Here is a 19,011-nt window from a genome sequence, read left to right as displayed (position 1 = left end):
GGACGTGGGCACTGCTAGCTAGGCCAGCATTTATTGCCCATCCCTTGTTTAGAGGGAATTTAAGAGTCAACCACATTGCTGTGGGCCTGGAATCACAGCATTCTTGCCTCCTTAAAGAACATTTGTGAACCAAGTGGGTTTTTGCAACAATCGACAATGGTTTCATGGTCATCATTAGACTTTTAATTCCAGATTTTTTTTATTCCACCATCTGCTGAGGTGGGATTCGAACCTAGGCCTCCAGAGCATTACCCTAGGCCTCTGGATTACAAGTCCAGCGACAATACCACTGCGCCATCGCCGCCTCTTTTAGCTCTGTGTGTCCATGCACTGAAGGCTGTTTTACCTGTTTCTAAATTTTAGAAAATAAAAGCCTGGACTATTCAACTTTGGAGGAGAGGGAATTAGACTAAGCTGGGAGGGAAAACGTTATAGATAGGATGATCTTCACTTGAACTGAAGAGGCATCCATGTTCTTTGCAAAAAGTGTAAATGGGTTTGGAACAATTTAAACTAACTAGCGGGTGGGAGAGACAAATCCACATTGTAAGACACAAAGTGCTAGAAAAAAAGCAGGATATATATATATATATATATATATATAGAAAGGAGACAGTTACCCTATAACAAATAAGAGTTCTGTACTCTAATACACATAGCATAAGACGAAAAACAAATTAAGTCAGAAGCGCAAATTCAGATTTAACAATAGCTTACATTTATATAACAACTTTAATGTAGGCGGAATACCTCAAGGCATTTCACAAGAGTGTTATCAAGCAAAAATTGACACAGAGCCGTAAAAGGAAATTATGGGGCAGATGACCAAAAACTTGGTCAGAAAGGTCACTTTGGGGAAGAGAGAGATATGGAGAGGATTTGGAAAGCAGCTGCAGAACTTAGAGCCTCGTCAGCTGAAACTCTTTCGAGTTACCAACAGTCACAGATTGCAACTCTTTCGAGTACAATCACAGTTCTTGGTTTCCGGGAGTGGGACATGAACCCATAACCCTCTGATTCAAAGGCGAGGATGCTATGAACTGAGCCACAGCTGACACCTCCTCGTCAGCTGAAGGCATGGCTGTCAATGGTGGAGCAATTAAAAATTGAATGCACAAGAGGCCCAAATTGGAGGAGCACAGATATCTCGGAGGGTTGTGGGAGAGGTTATAGAGATAGGGAGGGATGAGGCCATGGAGGAATTTTAAAACGAAGATGAGAATTTTAAAATAGGTGTTGCTTAACTGGGAGCCATCGTAGGTCAGCAAGCACAGGGATGATAAATGAATGGGACTTGATGCGAGTTTGGATATGGGGTAACAGACTTTTGGTTGACTGTGTTAGAGGTTGTGATGTAGTAGCCATTACAGAGATCCAGATGCAGCCTGAGCATGATTTTATAATGAAAAATCTTATATATTCTCAGATATTGGATCTTTAAAAGGGGAAATTGGGGAAGAAAGATGGAATAGCAATTTTGATTAATGAAAACTATTGCAGTAAATAGGAAGGGTATCAGTAAGAGTGATCAGGCAATGGAAAGATTAATGGAGTGTTATGAAACAGCAAAGAATGTAATACCATGACAGGAGTTGTCTATCAAACTCCTGGGTAGTGGAAATCTGGAACCCCATTCTCCAAAAAGCTGCTGAGGCTAGGTCAATTGAAAAATTAAGAACTGAAATTGATAGATTTTTGTTCGGTAAGGGTAGCTAAGGGCTGTGGAACCAAGTGGATAAGCATCATTAAGATACAAGTCAACCATGATCAGATTGAATGGTGAAACAGGCTTGAGCAGATGAATGGTCTACTCCTCTTCCTTTGTTAAGGTGGTGTAGTTTTGAGGGAGAGTATATGGATACTGACGTCAGGAAAAAAAATTAGTAAAAACAAAGTGGTTATATTGAGAGATTTTAATATTCACATGGATTTGGAGAAGCAAACCAGCTCAATTAGTAAAGGCAGTTTATTATTATTAATTTTGAAACTGTCTTCTAGAATATTGGGGGGAATGTTAATGCTCTGGGTTTCCCAGGGATCAGGAAACTTGCCAGTGAAATACAAGTGCGTCTGAGCAACTCTTCATGGGAGTGTTTAAAGTTCTGTTTGCCTGATATGAATAAAGGTTCAGTGCTTACTGCCTTCTCAGTTCCTATGACAAATGCTTCACAGAGAGCTCTTGTGATCAGAGCTTCCAAACTTCTGAGACATGTCTCTCAAATGGACAACATTAGGGTGACACGCCATTGATGGTTGCGGAATGACAATGGACGAGGAATCAATCACATCCATGGCAGCAATGCTGTGATGTGGCGGCATCTGCAAATGCATGAGAGAGAGATGCACGATGGCGATCTGGAGAGATCTTGAGGGTTTCTCAGTCAGTGCAAATAAATGTATAAAACAGGACTCGGATGAGTTGTTTGCCAGAGTGTCGAATTGTCAATGTCTGCTGTTACAAAACTAGCCAGAATGTATGGGCGGTTGGTTTTGTCTCTTTGGCTGGCTTCCCATGGATATAGGATGCTATCAGTTGCACACGAGGCAATGTGAGACAGCCAGATAAGCCAAGAGATTTTATCAACTGCCATGGATTTCATTCCATCAATGTACAGCTGATATGTGTTACATTTCCTTGGAGGTGTTCCTGACGCTTTTATGCTGAGGCAGTTTCTAACATTCCAAATGCCCTCGTACCAAGGAATAGAATTAATGGCTGGTTTATAGGAGTCAAACTTGACTCTTGACTTTTTTGAGGAACCCCACTAATCAGGCACAAGATTGGTACAGCAAGAGCCACATGACCACCAGTTGTCATCCAATAAGGCACTAGCATGTTGAAGAAGCACTTCAGGTGCCTACACAGGTCTGGATATGCTATTAATACTTGCCAGTGAGTTTGTCTGGATTGATAGTGGTGTGCTCTGCCCTGAAAAACATTGCACAGCAGAAGGCTTAGAAGTGGAGAATAACCAAGGCATTCATCAATCACCATCTGATGACAAGAACGTCGGAGAGGAGGACGACAAGGCAACAAGAAAAATGAAAATGGGCGATCCATTACCAGACTAGCTGTGTACATTGCTACCTGAGATGCTCTAATTGCTTGAAGGTTCAGCTAGTGACTCATACTGGACGAAAGAAAATTGAAATCCTTCAGCCCACTCCCACTTAGTCCCTAAGTGAATCCTGTCATATTATTGACATTCAACATGAAGCAACTGAAAGGGTGTATTGGCACTTGCGATGCAATAATGGGCAAGATAGAGAAGTGGTGCACATCGTTGCCTTTTATGTTTTTTCATTTAAAAAGAGTTTTAACATAACATTTTCTCAAACACCAATGTGCCATACTCTTGATGAATTACTATGACTTTCTCTTACACTTTCTACTGAGGATGTGGCTTCAACAGAGGTAGAGGTAAGCTGCTAAGATCCCTTCTGAGTAGCATTTGGCCAGTGTCCTTTGGGTTTTTCAGTGAGGGCCTGACCAAAAACTTCTCCACTTACACCTGTGCATTGACAGACACAACGATCAGGAGATGAAGCAGTATGTTGGGTACTGGTTGGAATGGGGGTGCAAAGGTGAGATGTTAGAGCGCTTTGATCTATGACGTTGCCTTCCATTTACAGTCGTCTCTATCGCTTGTTACACTCAGGGGAGATGGTGGCATAGTGGTGATGTCACTGGGCTGCTCAACCCATATCCATGTTCACTAACCTTCACCGTTTTCTTCCAAAACCTCCTGGCTCCTCAAAATTCCACATTTGCATTAGTTCTTTAAATAGTTGAGTTGAAATTGCTTCATGTGGGCACATATCACGCCCAACTGCAGCTTGGTGAGCAAAACCCAAAAGGAAAAAATTAATTAGACTTTCTGACCTGCAAAATTTTGTCTTAATATTGGGACCATACTAACGTACAAATTAGAAGCAGGAATAGGTGTAGGCCAATCAGCCCCTCGAGCCTGCTGCACCACTCAATAAGATCATGGTTGACCTGATTGTAACCTCCCCGATAAACTTTGACCCCCTTGTTCATCAAGAATCTATCTAGCTCTGCCTTAAAAATATTCAAAGACCCTGCTTCCGTTGCCTTTTAGGAAGGGAGTTCCAAAGACTCTCAACCCTCTGAGAGAAAAAAGTTCTCCTCATCTGTTTCTTAAATGGGTGACCCCTTATTTTTAAACAGTGAGCCCCTAGTTCTAGATTCTCCCACAAGAGGAAACGTCCTCTCCGCATCCACCCTGTCAAGACACCTGAGGATCTTAAAGATTTCGATCAAGTCACCTCTTACTCTTCTAAACTCCAGTGGATGCAAGCCTAGCCTGTACAACCTTCCATTCCTGGTATTAGTCTAGTAAACCTTCTCTGAACTGCTTATAACACATTTACATCCTTCCTTAAATGAGGAGCTAAATACTCAAATAGTCTCACCAGTGTCCTGTACAACAGAAGCATAACCTCCCTATTTTTCTATTCAATTCCCCTTGCAATAAACAATAACATTCTATTGACTTTCCTAATTATTTAGTACCAATATGTTTTAGATCCAAGGAACGGGCTATACTGGATGTAGCCGAGTAATATACCAGAACTAGTTAGCAACCTGATGATGAGACAACATCTTGCAAATAATGACTATATTATGATTGAATTTGATAGTTATGCAGGAGAAGGAAAAGTTACAAACCAATGTCTTAATGTTACTTGTCTTGCAATTTATAATAAAATTTAAAACATTTTAATTAGCTATGACATAGCAAAAATAACCTGTTTTTGGTTGATCTGTATCTAACATTCTCAGCTTAGTCTTCAATCTCCTTTTTTTCACCAGACATCTACTTGCTTCCGGAATGCGTTAATGACACTTGATTCAATGGTCAGCTTATTCTGAATGCCTATTTCTATTTGGCAAACCATTGACTCCACTGTCATTGCCATTTTTGGCCTCTACTGGCATAGGAGCAATTATTTTCCTTCAAGCCACTAGAATCCTTCTGCTTATATTACAGTGCAGTTGCTAGAGGCAGGGTATGACTGTTAGTTGTGCTGTAAATTAAGACAGATGTCTAAATGTATATGTAATTGTAAATGTTTTACACCCTAATTCTTCAAAATAATAATAATTTAAAATCTTTAATAATAAAATAATCAGATGTGTTGCATAATGATCTTAATATAAATTGAAAAGAATCTGATAAGGTACTACCTTAAAGACTTTTAACAAAGGTCATAACACATGGAAAGTAAGGAGGATGTGGCCGCATGAATAAAGATTATTGGAGGGCTGAAAATAAAAGGGAAAATAAAGTGATAAGGGATGTTTCTTTAGCTGGGAACACATCGTGATGGTATTTCAAATGAGTACGTGTTGGAATTGCTCTTGTTTACGTATAAAATGATCTGGACTTGGGAATTGAGGGAACAGAATTAAAATTTGCTGATGACATCAAATTGTGGTTTATAGCAAATTGTGAAGAGGGAGATTAGCTGAATTAGCCAGTTGATTAGAGATGGGAGTATGCTAAAGGCCACGTTGTTTAAGGTAATTTATAATAATAAAGGTTTTGCCTTTAGACGTAGTCAATTTAACACAATAGCTTGGTGTGGTTTTCAATAATTTTTTGCTGCTTATCCCTGAACCAGTTTTTTTTTTCACTTTTCTGATCTTTCTATTAGTGTCACAGAAGTAACTGGTACTCTAACTCGTACAAAAGGTTTCATACATATGAACGCATGGAAGTTAAAGCACGGAAATAGGTCTTTAAACTCAACGAGTCCATGTTGGTGTTTACTCTTCACATGAGCCATTGGCCTACCCTGCTCCCCTATCCCTTTAATCTCTTTACCTTCATCCAGTTATCCAAGCAAATTGAGTTTGACATTGTTTTTTCCTTAAACTATAACCCTTGAAGTGAATTTCATAGCTTCACAGTTATGAGACACAAAATTTCTTCTGCTCTCTGCTGTAAGTTTTATGCATTTAATTTCATATTTATGGCCTCTCATTTCAGCTATTTGTCTCGTGCATGACTCTCTCATTTCTGTCGAACCTGGTATTACATCTTCATTCAACCACATCTGTTTTTTCTCTTAAGTATTCTGACTAGTGAATCTAGCATCCTGAAGAGTCTGTAGTGTCCCCAGATAAGAATTAAATTGCCCACATCAACATGGTTAATGTTGAAGTTGAATGCAAAGTACAAGTTTGCAATGAAGTGTTGCTTTCGGGGCATTACATGTTTCACTGCTTGCATTTCTTACACTGGACTTCTGTATTCAAATATATTAATAACCAGAGAGTTTGCCAGAGTCAATGTACAAACTATTAACAGCAGTCAAGAATTGAGATTGACTGAGATTTTCAAATAGTAAAACAAATTCTGATTTGCACATAGCTGCTGGAGAAGCACAAGATTACAGAGGTTATGGTGGAACTGCTGGAACTTTACCAGGAAGAAGATGATGCCTATGTTGCTTTGTCTGAAGCAACTACAGAACTCTACCAATATCTACTGCAACCGTTCAGAGATATGAGAGAACTGGCCATGCTGCGACGTCAGCAGATAAAGGTAAGAGATTGCAGTCCAGCTCTTTCTTGGCGTGTAAATAGAGAAGTACATAGAGGAACATGGGAAAGTGAAATGCACAGCTTATTTCACAAATGAGACCTAATGTGCTTTACACAGGCCCACCTTAAATAGAATTATCTGCGATGTCCTGTTCATAATTTGCATTTATAGAATTACCTTATCATAGAAAAATGTTCCAAGGCTGCTCTTCAGGGAAGAAAGGGAAAGGATGCTGAGCCTTTTGTACAAGAAGCATGCAAGGTGACTGAAAACTGCACCAAGAGTTGGGCTATGAAGATGGCTTTCAAAGGCATGTAGTGAGGCAGAGCAATTTAGGTAATGAATTCTAGACACTGGCGCAGAGATGGCTTCAGTAGTAAATAGTGGAGCAGAGGGACAATGGACATACCCTCGGGCTCTGTTTATGTATGTGTGTATGAGTGGTGGTGCAATTTTGAAGATGGTGTTGACATAAGGACATAGGAGTAGACCATTCGGCCCTTCGAACCTGCTCCTCCATTTAATAAGATCATGGCTGATCTGGTTGTGGCATCAACTCCACTTTTCTGTCCATCCCCCATAACCCTTGACGCCCTTGTCTATCAAAAATCTATCACAGAATCTCTCAGTGCAGAAGAGGCCCTTCAGCCCATCGAGTCTGCACCGACACATGAGAAACACCTGACCTACCTACCTAACCCCATTTACCAGCACTTGGCCCATAGCCTTGAATGTTATGACGTGCCAAGTGCTCATCCAGGTACTTCTTAAAGGATGTGAGGCAACCCGCCTCCACCACCCTCCCAGGCAGTGCATACCAGACCATCACCACCCTTTGGGTAAAAAGGTTTTTCCTCACATCCCACACACCCCCCCTCCCCCAAACCTCCTGCCCCTCATCTTGAACTTGTGTCCCCTCGTGACTGACCCTTCAACTAAGGGGAAACAGCTGCTCCCTATCCACCCTGTCCATGCCTCTCATAATCGTGTACACCTCGATCAGGTCGTCCCTCAGTCTTCTTTGCTCCAACGAAAACAACCCAAGTCTATCCAACCTCTCTTCATAACTTAAATGTTTCATCCCAGGCAACATCCTGGTGAATCTCCTCTGCACCATCTCCAGTGCAATCATATCCTTCCTATAATGTGGCGACTAGAACTGCACACAGTACTCCAGCTGTGGTCTCACCAAGGTTCTATACAACTCCAACATGACCTCCCTACTTTTGTAATCTATACCTCGATTGATAAAGGCAAGTGTCCCATATGCCTTTTTCACCACCCCACTAACATGCCCCTTCACCTTCAGAGATCTACGGACACACAAGCTAAGGTCCCTTTGTTCCTCAGAACTTCCTAGTGTCATGCCGTTCATTAAGTACTTTCTCGTCAAATTACTCCTTCCAAAGTGTATCACCTCACACTTTTCAGGGTTAAATCTATCTAACTCAGTCTTGAATAAATTCAATGACCCAGCCTCCATTGCTTTCTGGGAAAGAGAATTCCACATACTAATGACCCTTGGAGAGAAAAAGATCATCTCATCTCCATTTTAAAAAGGAGACCTCTTATTCTTAAACTGTGTCCCCTAGTTCTAGTCTCCCCAAAATAGGAAACATCTTCCTGGTAGCCACTCTATCAAGCCCCCTCAGGATCTTTTGTGTGTTCCAATAAGATCACCTCTCATTCTTCTGAACTCCAATGAGTATAGGCCCAATCTGTTCAATCTTTCTTCATAAGATAAGCCCTTCATCCAGGAATGAGTCGAGTAAACCTTCTCTAAACTGCTTCCTGTGCAATTATATCTTTTTTCAAATAAGGAGAACAAAACTGTACACAATACCCCTGGGATATAGTCTCATAAAGGGCCTGAACAGCTGCATCAAAACTTCACTACTTCTATATTCCATTTTCCTTGCAATAAACGCCAACATTCCATTTGCTTTCCTAATCACTTGCTGTACCTGCATACTAACTTTGTGATCCATGGGCACCCAGACCTCTCTGTACCACCGGGATCTGCGATCCATCACTGTTTCTATTCTTCCTTCCAAAGTAGACCAAGTTTACATTTTCCCACATTATACTCCATCTGCCAATTTTTTGCTTACTCACTTAACCTATTTATATCCCTTTGCAGACACTCTACCTTCTCTTCACAACTTACTTTTCTACCTACCTTGGTATCATTGGCAAATTTAGCAATCATACGTTTGGTCCCTTCATCCAAGCCATTGATGTAGATTGTAAATAGTTGAGGTCTCAGCACTGATCCCTGTGCCACTCCACTAGTTATAGCTTGCCAGCTTGAAAAAGACCCATTTTTGCCTACTCTGTGCTTCCTGTTAGCTAACCAATCCTTTATCCATGCCAATATCTTACCCCCTACTCCGTGTTCTTATCTAGTGTAGTGGCACCTTTGTGACACCTTATCAAATGCCTTTTGCAAATCCAGGAACACCATATCTACAGGTTCCCCTTCATCCACCTGGCTTGTTGCTTCCTCAAAAAACTTTAATGAATTCGTAAACATGGTTTCCCTTTCACAAATCCATGTTGACCCTGCCTGATCATTTTAAAATTTTCCAAGTAATCTTGCTATCATCCTTAATAATGGATTCTAGCAATTTCCTTATGACGGATGTAGGTTAACTGGCCTGTAACTCTTTTGAGTCCAACCAAATAAACTAAATTAACAAAATCAGCAATAAAATAAAAGGCACCCCTTTAAAGGGAAACTGTAAAAACAAAAACAAAATTTAAAGGGAACTTACCAGCATTAAATCAAAATGTGAATAAAGGAGTCCATAAAGCAACCCAGACCCCGTGGTGACCACTGAGCACAGAGGCCTTGTTGGTGCCAGTGGACACCGTGTGCCCTCTTCCTAGGGACACCCTGCCGCAGAAGAGGGACAGACAGTAGGGTTGAATGACCCCCTCGATTGCCCACTACCTAGACCTGTTAATGGCCAACTTGGCCACGCCCAGGAGCAGGTTCATGAGGAGGTCCTCCCTCCCCGCCCCTCTCCGCACCGGGTGCGCATAGATCAGGAGCATGGGACTGAAGTGCAAACAGAACAACAGTAAAAGGTTTTTCAAGAAACAAAAGGGGGTGCAGCCTACAACAACCTATATAAGTGTGGTTGTCAGACTCCACACGGCTGCAAAAGATGCAGGCATCTTGGGAGTCTGTGAACCAACACATCCTACAGTTGTATGGGATGCTGCGTGCAACGCTTTCCACTCCAGGTCCCTGATGGAAAGTGGGAGGACACCCCCGTTGAGGGCCCCCACTGGCCTATAGTTTCCTGCTTTCTGTCTCCCTCCTTTATTGAATTACATTTGTTATAGATGTTATATTTGCCAATTTCCAATCTGTTGGGACCCTTCCAGAATGTAAGGAATTTTGGGAGATTATAACCAGTGCCTCTACTATCTCTGCAGCCACTTCTTTTATGACCCTATGATGTAGGCCATCTGGTCCTGGGGTCTTGTCAGCCTTTAGGTCTAATAGTTTCCCCAGCATCTGGTGATGGTGATTAGAACCATAGAAAAGTTACAGCACAGAAGGAGGCCATTCGGCCCATCTTGTCTGTGCCAGCCCGAGGACACCTAGGTGCCCTTTCTAATCCCACCTTCCTGCACCCGGCCCATAGCCCTGCAGCTTACAGCACTTGAGGTGCAGATCCAGGTACTTTTTAAAAGAGTTTAGAGTTTCTTCTTCTACCACCAACTTGGGCAGCGAATTCCAGACACCCAGTACCCTCTGTGTAAAAAAGTTCTTCCTCATGTCCCCCCTGTACCTTCTGCCACTTATCTTGAAACTTTGTCCTCGGTTCTAGAATTCTCCAAGGGAAACAATTTTATCCTGTCCACTCTACCTATTCCCCTCAAAATTTTGTACACCTCAATCAAGTCCCCTCTCAGCTGCCTTTGATCTAAGGAAAATAACCCCAACCTATCCAATCTCTCCTTGTAACTACACTTTTCTAATCCTGGCAACATTCTTGTAAACCTCCTCTGCACTCTCTCCAGAGCTATTACTTCCTTCCTGTAATGTGGTGACCAGAACTGCACGCAATACTCCAGTTGTGGCCTCACCAGTGTTTTATACAATTCCAACATTATATCCTTCCTTTTATATTCTATACCTCTGCCAATGAAGGAGAGCATTCCATATGCCTTCTTTACAACTTTGTCTACTTGAACTGCTGCCTTCAGGGACCTGTGTACTTGTATGTCAAGATCTCTCACTTCGTCTGCCCCTCTTGGTATATTCCCATTTATTGTGTAATCCCTGTAACTGTTTGACCTCCCTAAATGTATGAACTCACACTTCTCTATGTTAAAATCTATCTGCCACTTCACCACCCGCTCCACCAACCCATCTATATCATTTTGGAGATTATGGCTAACCTCTACACTATCCACTAATCGGCCAATCTTTGTGTCATCTGCAAATTTCCCAATCGTGCCCCCCACGTTCAGGTCCAAATCGTTAATATATAACACAAACAGCAAGGGTCCCAACACCGAGCCCTGTGGAACACCACTTGAGACAACTTTCCATTCGCAAGGGCATCCATCGACCATTACCCTTTGTTTCCTGTTACAAAGCCAACCTTTTATCCAATTTGCCACATTACCCTGAATCCCATGAGCTTTTACTTTCCTAACCAATCTGCCATGTGGGACCTTGTCAAATGCCTTGCTAAAATCCATGTACACAACATCCACTGCACTACCTTCATCAACCCTTCTTGTCACATCCTCAAAGAATTCAATCAAATTTGTGAGGAAAGGCCTCCATCCCTTTCATCTCTTAATTTTCAAGTGAAGGCAGGCACAAAATTCAATGTCGCTGCCATTTTCTTATTTTCCATTATCAATCCCCAAGACACTCTCTTTAGAGGAGGACCAACTTTAGTTATTCTTTTCTTAAATACTTGCCAAAACTCCTACTATCTGCTTTTGTATTTCGAGCTAGCTTTCTTTCATACTCTGCTTTCTTCCTCGTTTTTTTTTAGTCAGTCTTTGTTGGTTCTTAAAATCTGACCAATCTTCTGGCCTACCAGTTATCTTTACAGATTGTACAGTGTTTCTTTCCATTTGATACAATCCTTAAGTTCCTTATTTAGCCGTGGATGATACATCCTTCCCAAAGAGTCTTTCTCATGGGATAAATCTTTGCTGAGCGTTATTAAATAGCTCCTTAAAAATCTGCCACTGCATTTCTACTGTCCTACCTTTTCACCTAGTTTCCCAGTTCACTTTGGCCAGCTCTGCCCTCATACCCTTATAATTACTTTTATTTGGGTTTGAAACACTAGTCTTAGATGACACTTCTCCCCTTTCAACAGAACGTGAAATTCTATAATGTTATGATCACTGTCACCTAGAGGCTCTTTTACCATGAGGTAGTTGAGTAATCCCTAAGTAGGGTCAAAAAAGGATTTGGAATAATTCATAGACCAGAGTGAGGATTTTAAGCCAATTAGCCCTGGTAAACAGAAGAGACTTTTGTCTCATCAGTCTGACCAGATGTAAATACATGTCCCAGAGACACTTTCACTGTCAAACAACTCACTGTCAATCAGCACCCCCTCCTGCCTCTTTTTTGAGTGGTAGAGGTTCTAATTTCCTAGTTGGCTCATCTTCAATCACTGTTAAAACTATCATCGATTGTCATTAGAAACCCACCTGGTTCACTAATGTCCTTTAGGAAAGGAAAGCTGCTGTCCTTACCTGGTCTGGCCTATTTGTCACTCCAGACCCACAGCAGTGAGGTTGACTCTTAATTGCCCTCTGAAATAGCCTAGCAAGCCATTCAGTTCAAGGACAATTGTGGATGGGTAACAAGTGCTGGCCTTTCCAGCGATGCTCAGATCTCATGAAAGAATTTTTTTAAAAAAACCATAGGCAGAAAAGTCAGGGATTTAATAATTACCCTAGAATGGTGGCAGTGATTTCTACTTGCAGTTCAGTTTATTTGGTGCAATTCTGTTTCTAGATTTATTTTAGGACTGTTCAGTTTGCATCATGCAAATTTCTTTTACCTTCTTGTTGAACTCATTTAAAAAAAATAAGTATATCAAAGGTGCTTTAGTACTTCCCATTCTTCCAATGTGAGGCATACTTTGGGAGCCTCCTCTTGCCATAGGCAGAAATAGACCACGAAATTCATCATCGCCTCCGATATGCCAGTTCAGGTCCCGCGTCCTAGATACTTCAGAGTCTCGGACAATTTACCTTAGCACTCGAAGTATCTCTTCGCAAGCTCTTCCAAATCCGGTGGCAAGAAAGGTAGTCCAACAAGAACATCCTCTTCCAAGCCAACTTGCCCAGCATCAAGGTGCTAATCACTCAAAAACTGACCCCCTGGGCAGGGCATGTTGCTCGTATGCTTGACGCCGGACTTCCGAAGCAACTGCTCTACTCAGAACCCGGTCACGACAGGAAACTGCCAGGAGGACAGCAGAAATGCTTTAGGGATGTTCTCAAAGCATCCATGAAGAAGGCAAACATCTCTGCTGACTAAAGGGATTCTCTGGCTTGTGACTGATCAAAATGGGAAAGGTTCATTCGGAAAGGCACCGAACACATCGAGAAACTTTGGGTACATGCAGAGGTCAAGTTGAGACATCGGAGAGAGCACACAAGTCTCCAAATAATTCATCTACCTGATCCTCCAAGCACCACCTACCCTGCATTTGGCAGAGTTTGCAGAATGTGCATTGGACTTAGCCATTTCATAACCTTTCAAACCAGAGTAGAAGGAAGCCACCCCTGATCTCGAGGGACTGCCTAAGGAGGGGGGAATGTGAGACAAGTTATCACTGGTTAAGCTTTAAGTGTCATTTCGCAATTTTCCTTTGTGGAAGTGAGCTTCTGAGTTCACAGGCCTGTTCTGGATACACTGCTTTGTGGACAAGTTGTTGAGCTAGTTTAAATATTTGGCTTTCAAACTGTCAGCAAAGACAAAACAAACTGCCAGCTGTTGCTGTACAAAAAGCAAAAAAAGAATGCTGCTCTTTTCACTGTACTTTATCAGTTGTATGTATTGCACATAGTGGTTGAAATCTGTGTCTGAATGCGAATAAAGTGTAACTTGATTTGTGCTGTTATGACACTGTATATGATTATCTGTTTTGGAGTATGATATTTTAATACAATTTTAATACAGTTTACAGGTAGATTCTTGGGGGATAAATCTAGTTTTGTCTATAATTTAGGGATGATATTTTAAGTGCATTGTTTAAGGTGCCATATCAGCTGGTTCTTGTTGGATGTTACTGTAATAATTTAATTCAGGTGTCTTAACATCTTGGGATTGTGTACAAAAGCAAAATCTTTAATAATTTAACAAAAAGCCATCAAAGACAGGGCATCTGATATATCTTTTTAGTCCAAGATTAAATATCTGTTTCAGTTCTGTAGAGTGTTTTTTGTTGCAATAAAATATGAAATAAGCTTTGTAAAGGATGCAGGAGAGATTTAATAGGATGGTTACCAGGCTGAGGGACTTCAGTTATTTGGAGAAACTGGAGTTTTCTGGTTAAGAGGAGATTTTATCGAGATGATTATGAATAGTTTTGATAGAGTAAATAAGGAGAGTTGGTAACCTGAGGACATAGATTTAAGGTGATTGGCAAAAGAACTGGAGGTGACATGAGGAACCATTTTTACTTAGTGTTGTGATCTTAGGTTTGAATGGCGATAAATAGAAGATAACCTTTTTATGTTGCTGAAGATTGTGGAGTTATTCAAACAGTGGTTCAGATATGACATGCAGAAGAGTAAATGGAAGAATATAAATGCTGCTAGGGTGAATTAAATAAAACTTACGCACAATATGTTATTAAAAGCTGTTAACTTATTAAAATGGAGTTTTCGTACTGCAGCTAAAACTTGGTGTAGTACCTCCACAATATTGATGTTCCTGAGGAGATTCAATGTCCAGATAATAGTGTACTTGCTGAAAAAAATGGAAAGATCAGGTAAGAGGCTAGGAATTCTGCAGCAAGTAATTCGCCCCCTGACTCCCCAACGCCTGTCCACCATATGCAAGGCATAAGGAGTGTGATGAAATGCTCTCCACTTGCTTGAATGAGTGCAGCTCCAACAATTCTCAAGAAGATTGACTTCACCCAGGACAAAGCAGCCCATGTGGTTGACATCCCATTCATCACCTTAAGCATTCACTTGCTTCACCATTGGCGCATTGCAGCAACTCGCCAAAGCATCTTCGAAACCTGCAATCTTTACCATCTAGAAGAACAAAGGCTTCGGACACATGGAAACACCACTGCCTGCAAGTTCCCCTTCAAGTCGCACTGCATCCTGACTTTTTGAACTATATTGCTGCCCCTTGACCATTGCTGTGTCAAAATCCTGAAACTTCCTTCCTAGTTGCACTGCGGATCTACCGACATTCCACAGTCTGCAGCAGTTCAAGAAGACGGCTGGGCAATAAATGTTGGCTTTGCCAGCGATGCTTATGTACCACAAACGAATAAAGCAAAGCAGGGAACAAAGATCACTGAGCCAATTTCTTTCCAATGTACACTCTTGCCCCATAGAACTTGTTCCTTCCTGTCTTGATTCTGTATTTCCTCTCCTTTTTCAATCTCTTCCTGCTTCCATGATTCTTCTGATGTCCTCTGCTATCTCAACAGTTTCCTGGCTCTAATTGTCTTTTCACCACGAACACCCAGTTTCTTTACACTTCCATCCCCCACTAGGACTCCTTGTGGGCTGCGTCTTTGTTAAATGGAGGCCCAGCTGGTTCGCATGCACCACCACCCTCTTCTGAACTTGTTCTTGCACTGAACAACCTTTTTTGAATTTACTGTCTTTCTCCGAGCAGTAATGTTTTTGTGGGAATCCATGTGTGTCCTAGCTATGTCTGCTTTTTCATGGATGCAAGGAGCATTTCTTTGTTCCAGTCCTTCATCTCCATATCAGGTACATTGGTGACTGTTGTGATGCTGTTCTTGTCCTAAAATTTCATCAACTATGCTTCCAATTTCCACTCTTCTCTTCATTCATATGGTCCACCTCTGACTCTTCCCTTTGCTTCTCTGACCTTTCTACTCTATTTCTGGGGAGTGGCTGTGACTAATATCTGTTATATGCTCATTTACTCAGAGCTACCTTTATTACATTCCCACCGTGGTTCCTGTAAGGACTGTATTCAGTTGTCCCCATTTTCTCCATTTCCAGAGCATCCGTTCTGCCCACTAGTTTCTACACCTTGTTTCCAATATGTCTTCCCTTTTTCCTAACCAAGGATTCTCAATTACCTGTGGTTTACAGGGCCCTCGACTATAGCTGATCCATTTCCTTTAATCCTTCCCTCACTCCTTCCTCCCAGAGCCATGATAGGGTTGCTTTTGTCTTCACCTTCCTCGCCACCATTTTTTTGCCACGTCCAGTACAGTGCCACCGCTAAACATAGCTTCCCTTTCACTCTTTTAGCATTTTGAAGTAATAGTTCTTCCTGCAACACCCTGATCCACTTTTCAATCACCCCAACACTTGCTCCCTTTCCTATGGCACCTCTACATGCATGGGGAGGTGGTGGTATTGTCACTGGACTGGTAATCCAGAGACCCAGGGTAATGCTGTGGGGACCCAGGTTCGAATCTCACCACTGCAGATGGTGGAACTTGAATTCAATAAATATCTGGGATTAAAAGCCTAATGATGACCATGAACCATTGTCGATTGTTGTTAAAAACCCATCTGGTTCTCTAATATCCTTTAGGGAAGGAAATCTGCTGTCCTCATCTGGTCTGGCCTACATGTGACTCCAGACCCACAGCAATGTGGTTGACATTTTTTTAAAAATGGCCTCTGAACATGGGCAATAAATGCTGACCTAGCCAGCGACGCCCATATCCCATGAATGAAAATTTGGAGCTCATGATATGGTCTCCTTTACATTGGGGAGACCAAACATAGATTTGATGATCATTTTGCTGGGGGTTGTTTTCTTTGGAAAGGTGATTTAACAGAGGTGTACTAAATTGAGGCCTAGATAGAGTGGATAGGAAGGATCTATTTCCCTTAACAGAGAGGTCAATAACCAAGGTGCAAGGCAATAAGACTACAAACCAAGAGCTGGAAATTGGGATTAGAATGAATAGCTCTTTTTCTGCCAACACAGATAAGATGGGTGGAATAGCCTCCTGTGCAATGAATTCCTATGATTCATACAAACAGCACTTAAGTCTGCAAGCATGGCCCTGAGCTTCTGGTTGCTTGCCGTTTTAATTCACTGCCCCGTCGCCAATCTGACTTTGGGTAAAAATATAAATGGAAGTTTTTTTTTGCTTTCAAAGGCGCCCAATTTGCCTTGCACCATTTTTTTTTGTCATTTAACTCCTGCCTTTCTCTCTGTCACAGACCTTTTGTTCTTTCTTCCCCTCTTCCTTTCCCTGCCTCTGTACTTTCTTAAAAACTTGTACAACTCTAACTTTCTCCAGTTCTGACACAAGGCCATTGATCTTGTAGATGGTGAACTGGCTTCGGTGGGTCAAGAGGTGAGTTACTTGCCATGGAATTCCCAGCCTCTGACCTGCTCTTGTAGCCACAATATTTATATGGCTAGTCCAGTTAAGTCTCTTGTCATGGTAGCCCCTAGTATGTTAATGGATTGAATTCTAGTCAGTCACAAAAAGACTTCTGGGTTCTGTGAAATTACCAGCATTACAACGGACATTGGACAACATTGTGGTGTGAACCTTCGCATCACACCAATGCCAAATGTACAGTGTAACTGGAACAAGGCAAAATTCACAGCTGCAGTATAATTTGTAAAGGATGCTGATAAGTTACATATTAATGTGTTGCATCCTTTGAATGCCCCAACCTGCTCTGTTGTGCATCTAATATACATGCGGTGCTGTTGGGACTGATACTTCATTTGCATTTGGTAGATTTTTGTTTCCCATGGATGGCTGTGAAACTGTATTGATAGAATTTTTTCTGCCCATATTACAAATAGCCCAGCATTCAATATAAGGTCATTTTAGAAAGTGATTACTGTTACAGCTTCAGTGACTCTTGCAGACTTTGCATTAATTGTCTGACAATGCACAAGATTTGGTAAAGATTAGCTTTGCAAATCTGTGTTTGATCTCTCAGTTATTTATAATATATGTATGAAAGTTCCTGAGAAATATAATTACTGCGAAGAAATTCTTTTTAAAAAATAATGGTTTAAAAATTGTGGTTCTAATTACTATGTTTATGATTGTATGTTAATTAGTTCTCACCAAAACATAAAAATTGTTCTGTAAATACAGGAAGAATTCCTCATTCCTTATTCTCAAAAGGAAGAATTCCTCCTTTGTTTAACCTTCAAGATGTGCTGAGTGGATGTGTTGGGATTTTTTTGTCTTCATTGTTGTTAATGAGTGATCTGGGAAAATGCTTTTTAAATTTTATTTGCAGCTGTATGGTTTAATCTTGATTGTACATAAACATGAATCACATTAAGCCGGGGTTTTTAAATGTTTTAATGTCATCCAAAATTCTGCTGCCTGTGTTTTAACTCACAGTAAGTACTGTTCTCCTAACACCCCTATGCTTATTGACCTGCACTGACTCTAGGTCAAGCCACATCTTGATTTTAAAATTCTCATCCTTGTTTTCAAATGGCTTTGCCACTTCCTAGTTCTGTAATCTCCTCCAACCTCAGTGCCCGCCAAGATACCTGCACCCCTCTTAATTCTGGCCTCTTGTGCATTCCCAATTATAATTGCTCCACCATTGGTGGCTGTGCCTTCCATTGCTTAGGCCCCAAGCTCTGAATTCCCTCCCTACACCTCTCTAACTTACTTTTCTCGTTGGGGACACTCCTTAAAATCTATCTCTTCGACAAGCTTTTGTTGATCTGGCCTAATATGTGGCTCGGTGTAATACTTTGTTTTATAATGCTCCTGTGATGCACCTTGACATGTTTCATTATGTTAAAGGTTCTATATAAATGTAAGCTGTTGTTTATGTAAACAGTGCATGGTGACTGGTGGGGAGAGGAGGAAGTACCTTGGAGGAAATGAAGAAACCTACAATGAGAAAATGCTACGTTAATATAAAAGTTGAGGCTGTCTTTGATACTGAAGATATTTGAACCCCTTTGCAGTTACTTTCTGTAATTTCGCCAAGTCAATTCCATCGATTGATGGCTAACCAGCATCTGTTTTTTAAATTACTCTTTCCACTCTTTTGGCAGAAGTACAGAAATAGATGAGGCCATTTAGTCTTTGTCATTGGATATAATGTGCAACAAACTGAGTACACTATTAAATGTAAGGAGGTAACTTTAAACCCCCCCCCACCAAAGTGCAGGTGGAAAGCAAATAAAAAAGGCAACCTGTCTCCAATTACCCACTTTTTTTTAAAATGGCAGCAACCAACCTGTTTTCAGGAA

The 19,011-nt window shown here is 41.3% G+C and overlaps 1 protein-coding gene across 1 annotated transcript in view; it reads left to right on the top strand.

The window, feature by feature from the left end:
* The window catches only part of jmy (junction mediating and regulatory protein, p53 cofactor), a 136,695-nt gene that overhangs the window by 11,947 nt on the left and 105,737 nt on the right, over positions 1 to 19,011 (top strand). Inside the window, exon 2 of the mRNA XM_078563304.1 lies at positions 6,402 to 6,575. Coding sequence (XP_078419430.1) covers positions 6,402 to 6,575 — 174 coding nt within the window. The remainder of the gene's footprint in view (positions 1 to 6,401; positions 6,576 to 19,011) is intronic.

Source organism: Cetorhinus maximus, chromosome 2, assembly GCF_964194155.1.
Source record: "Cetorhinus maximus chromosome 2, sCetMax3.hap1.1, whole genome shotgun sequence".
Classification (NCBI taxonomy): Eukaryota; Metazoa; Chordata; class Chondrichthyes; order Lamniformes; family Cetorhinidae; genus Cetorhinus; species Cetorhinus maximus.
Note: the sequence above shows the minus strand (reverse complement) of the source record. Positions and strands in the feature narration are given on the sequence as shown.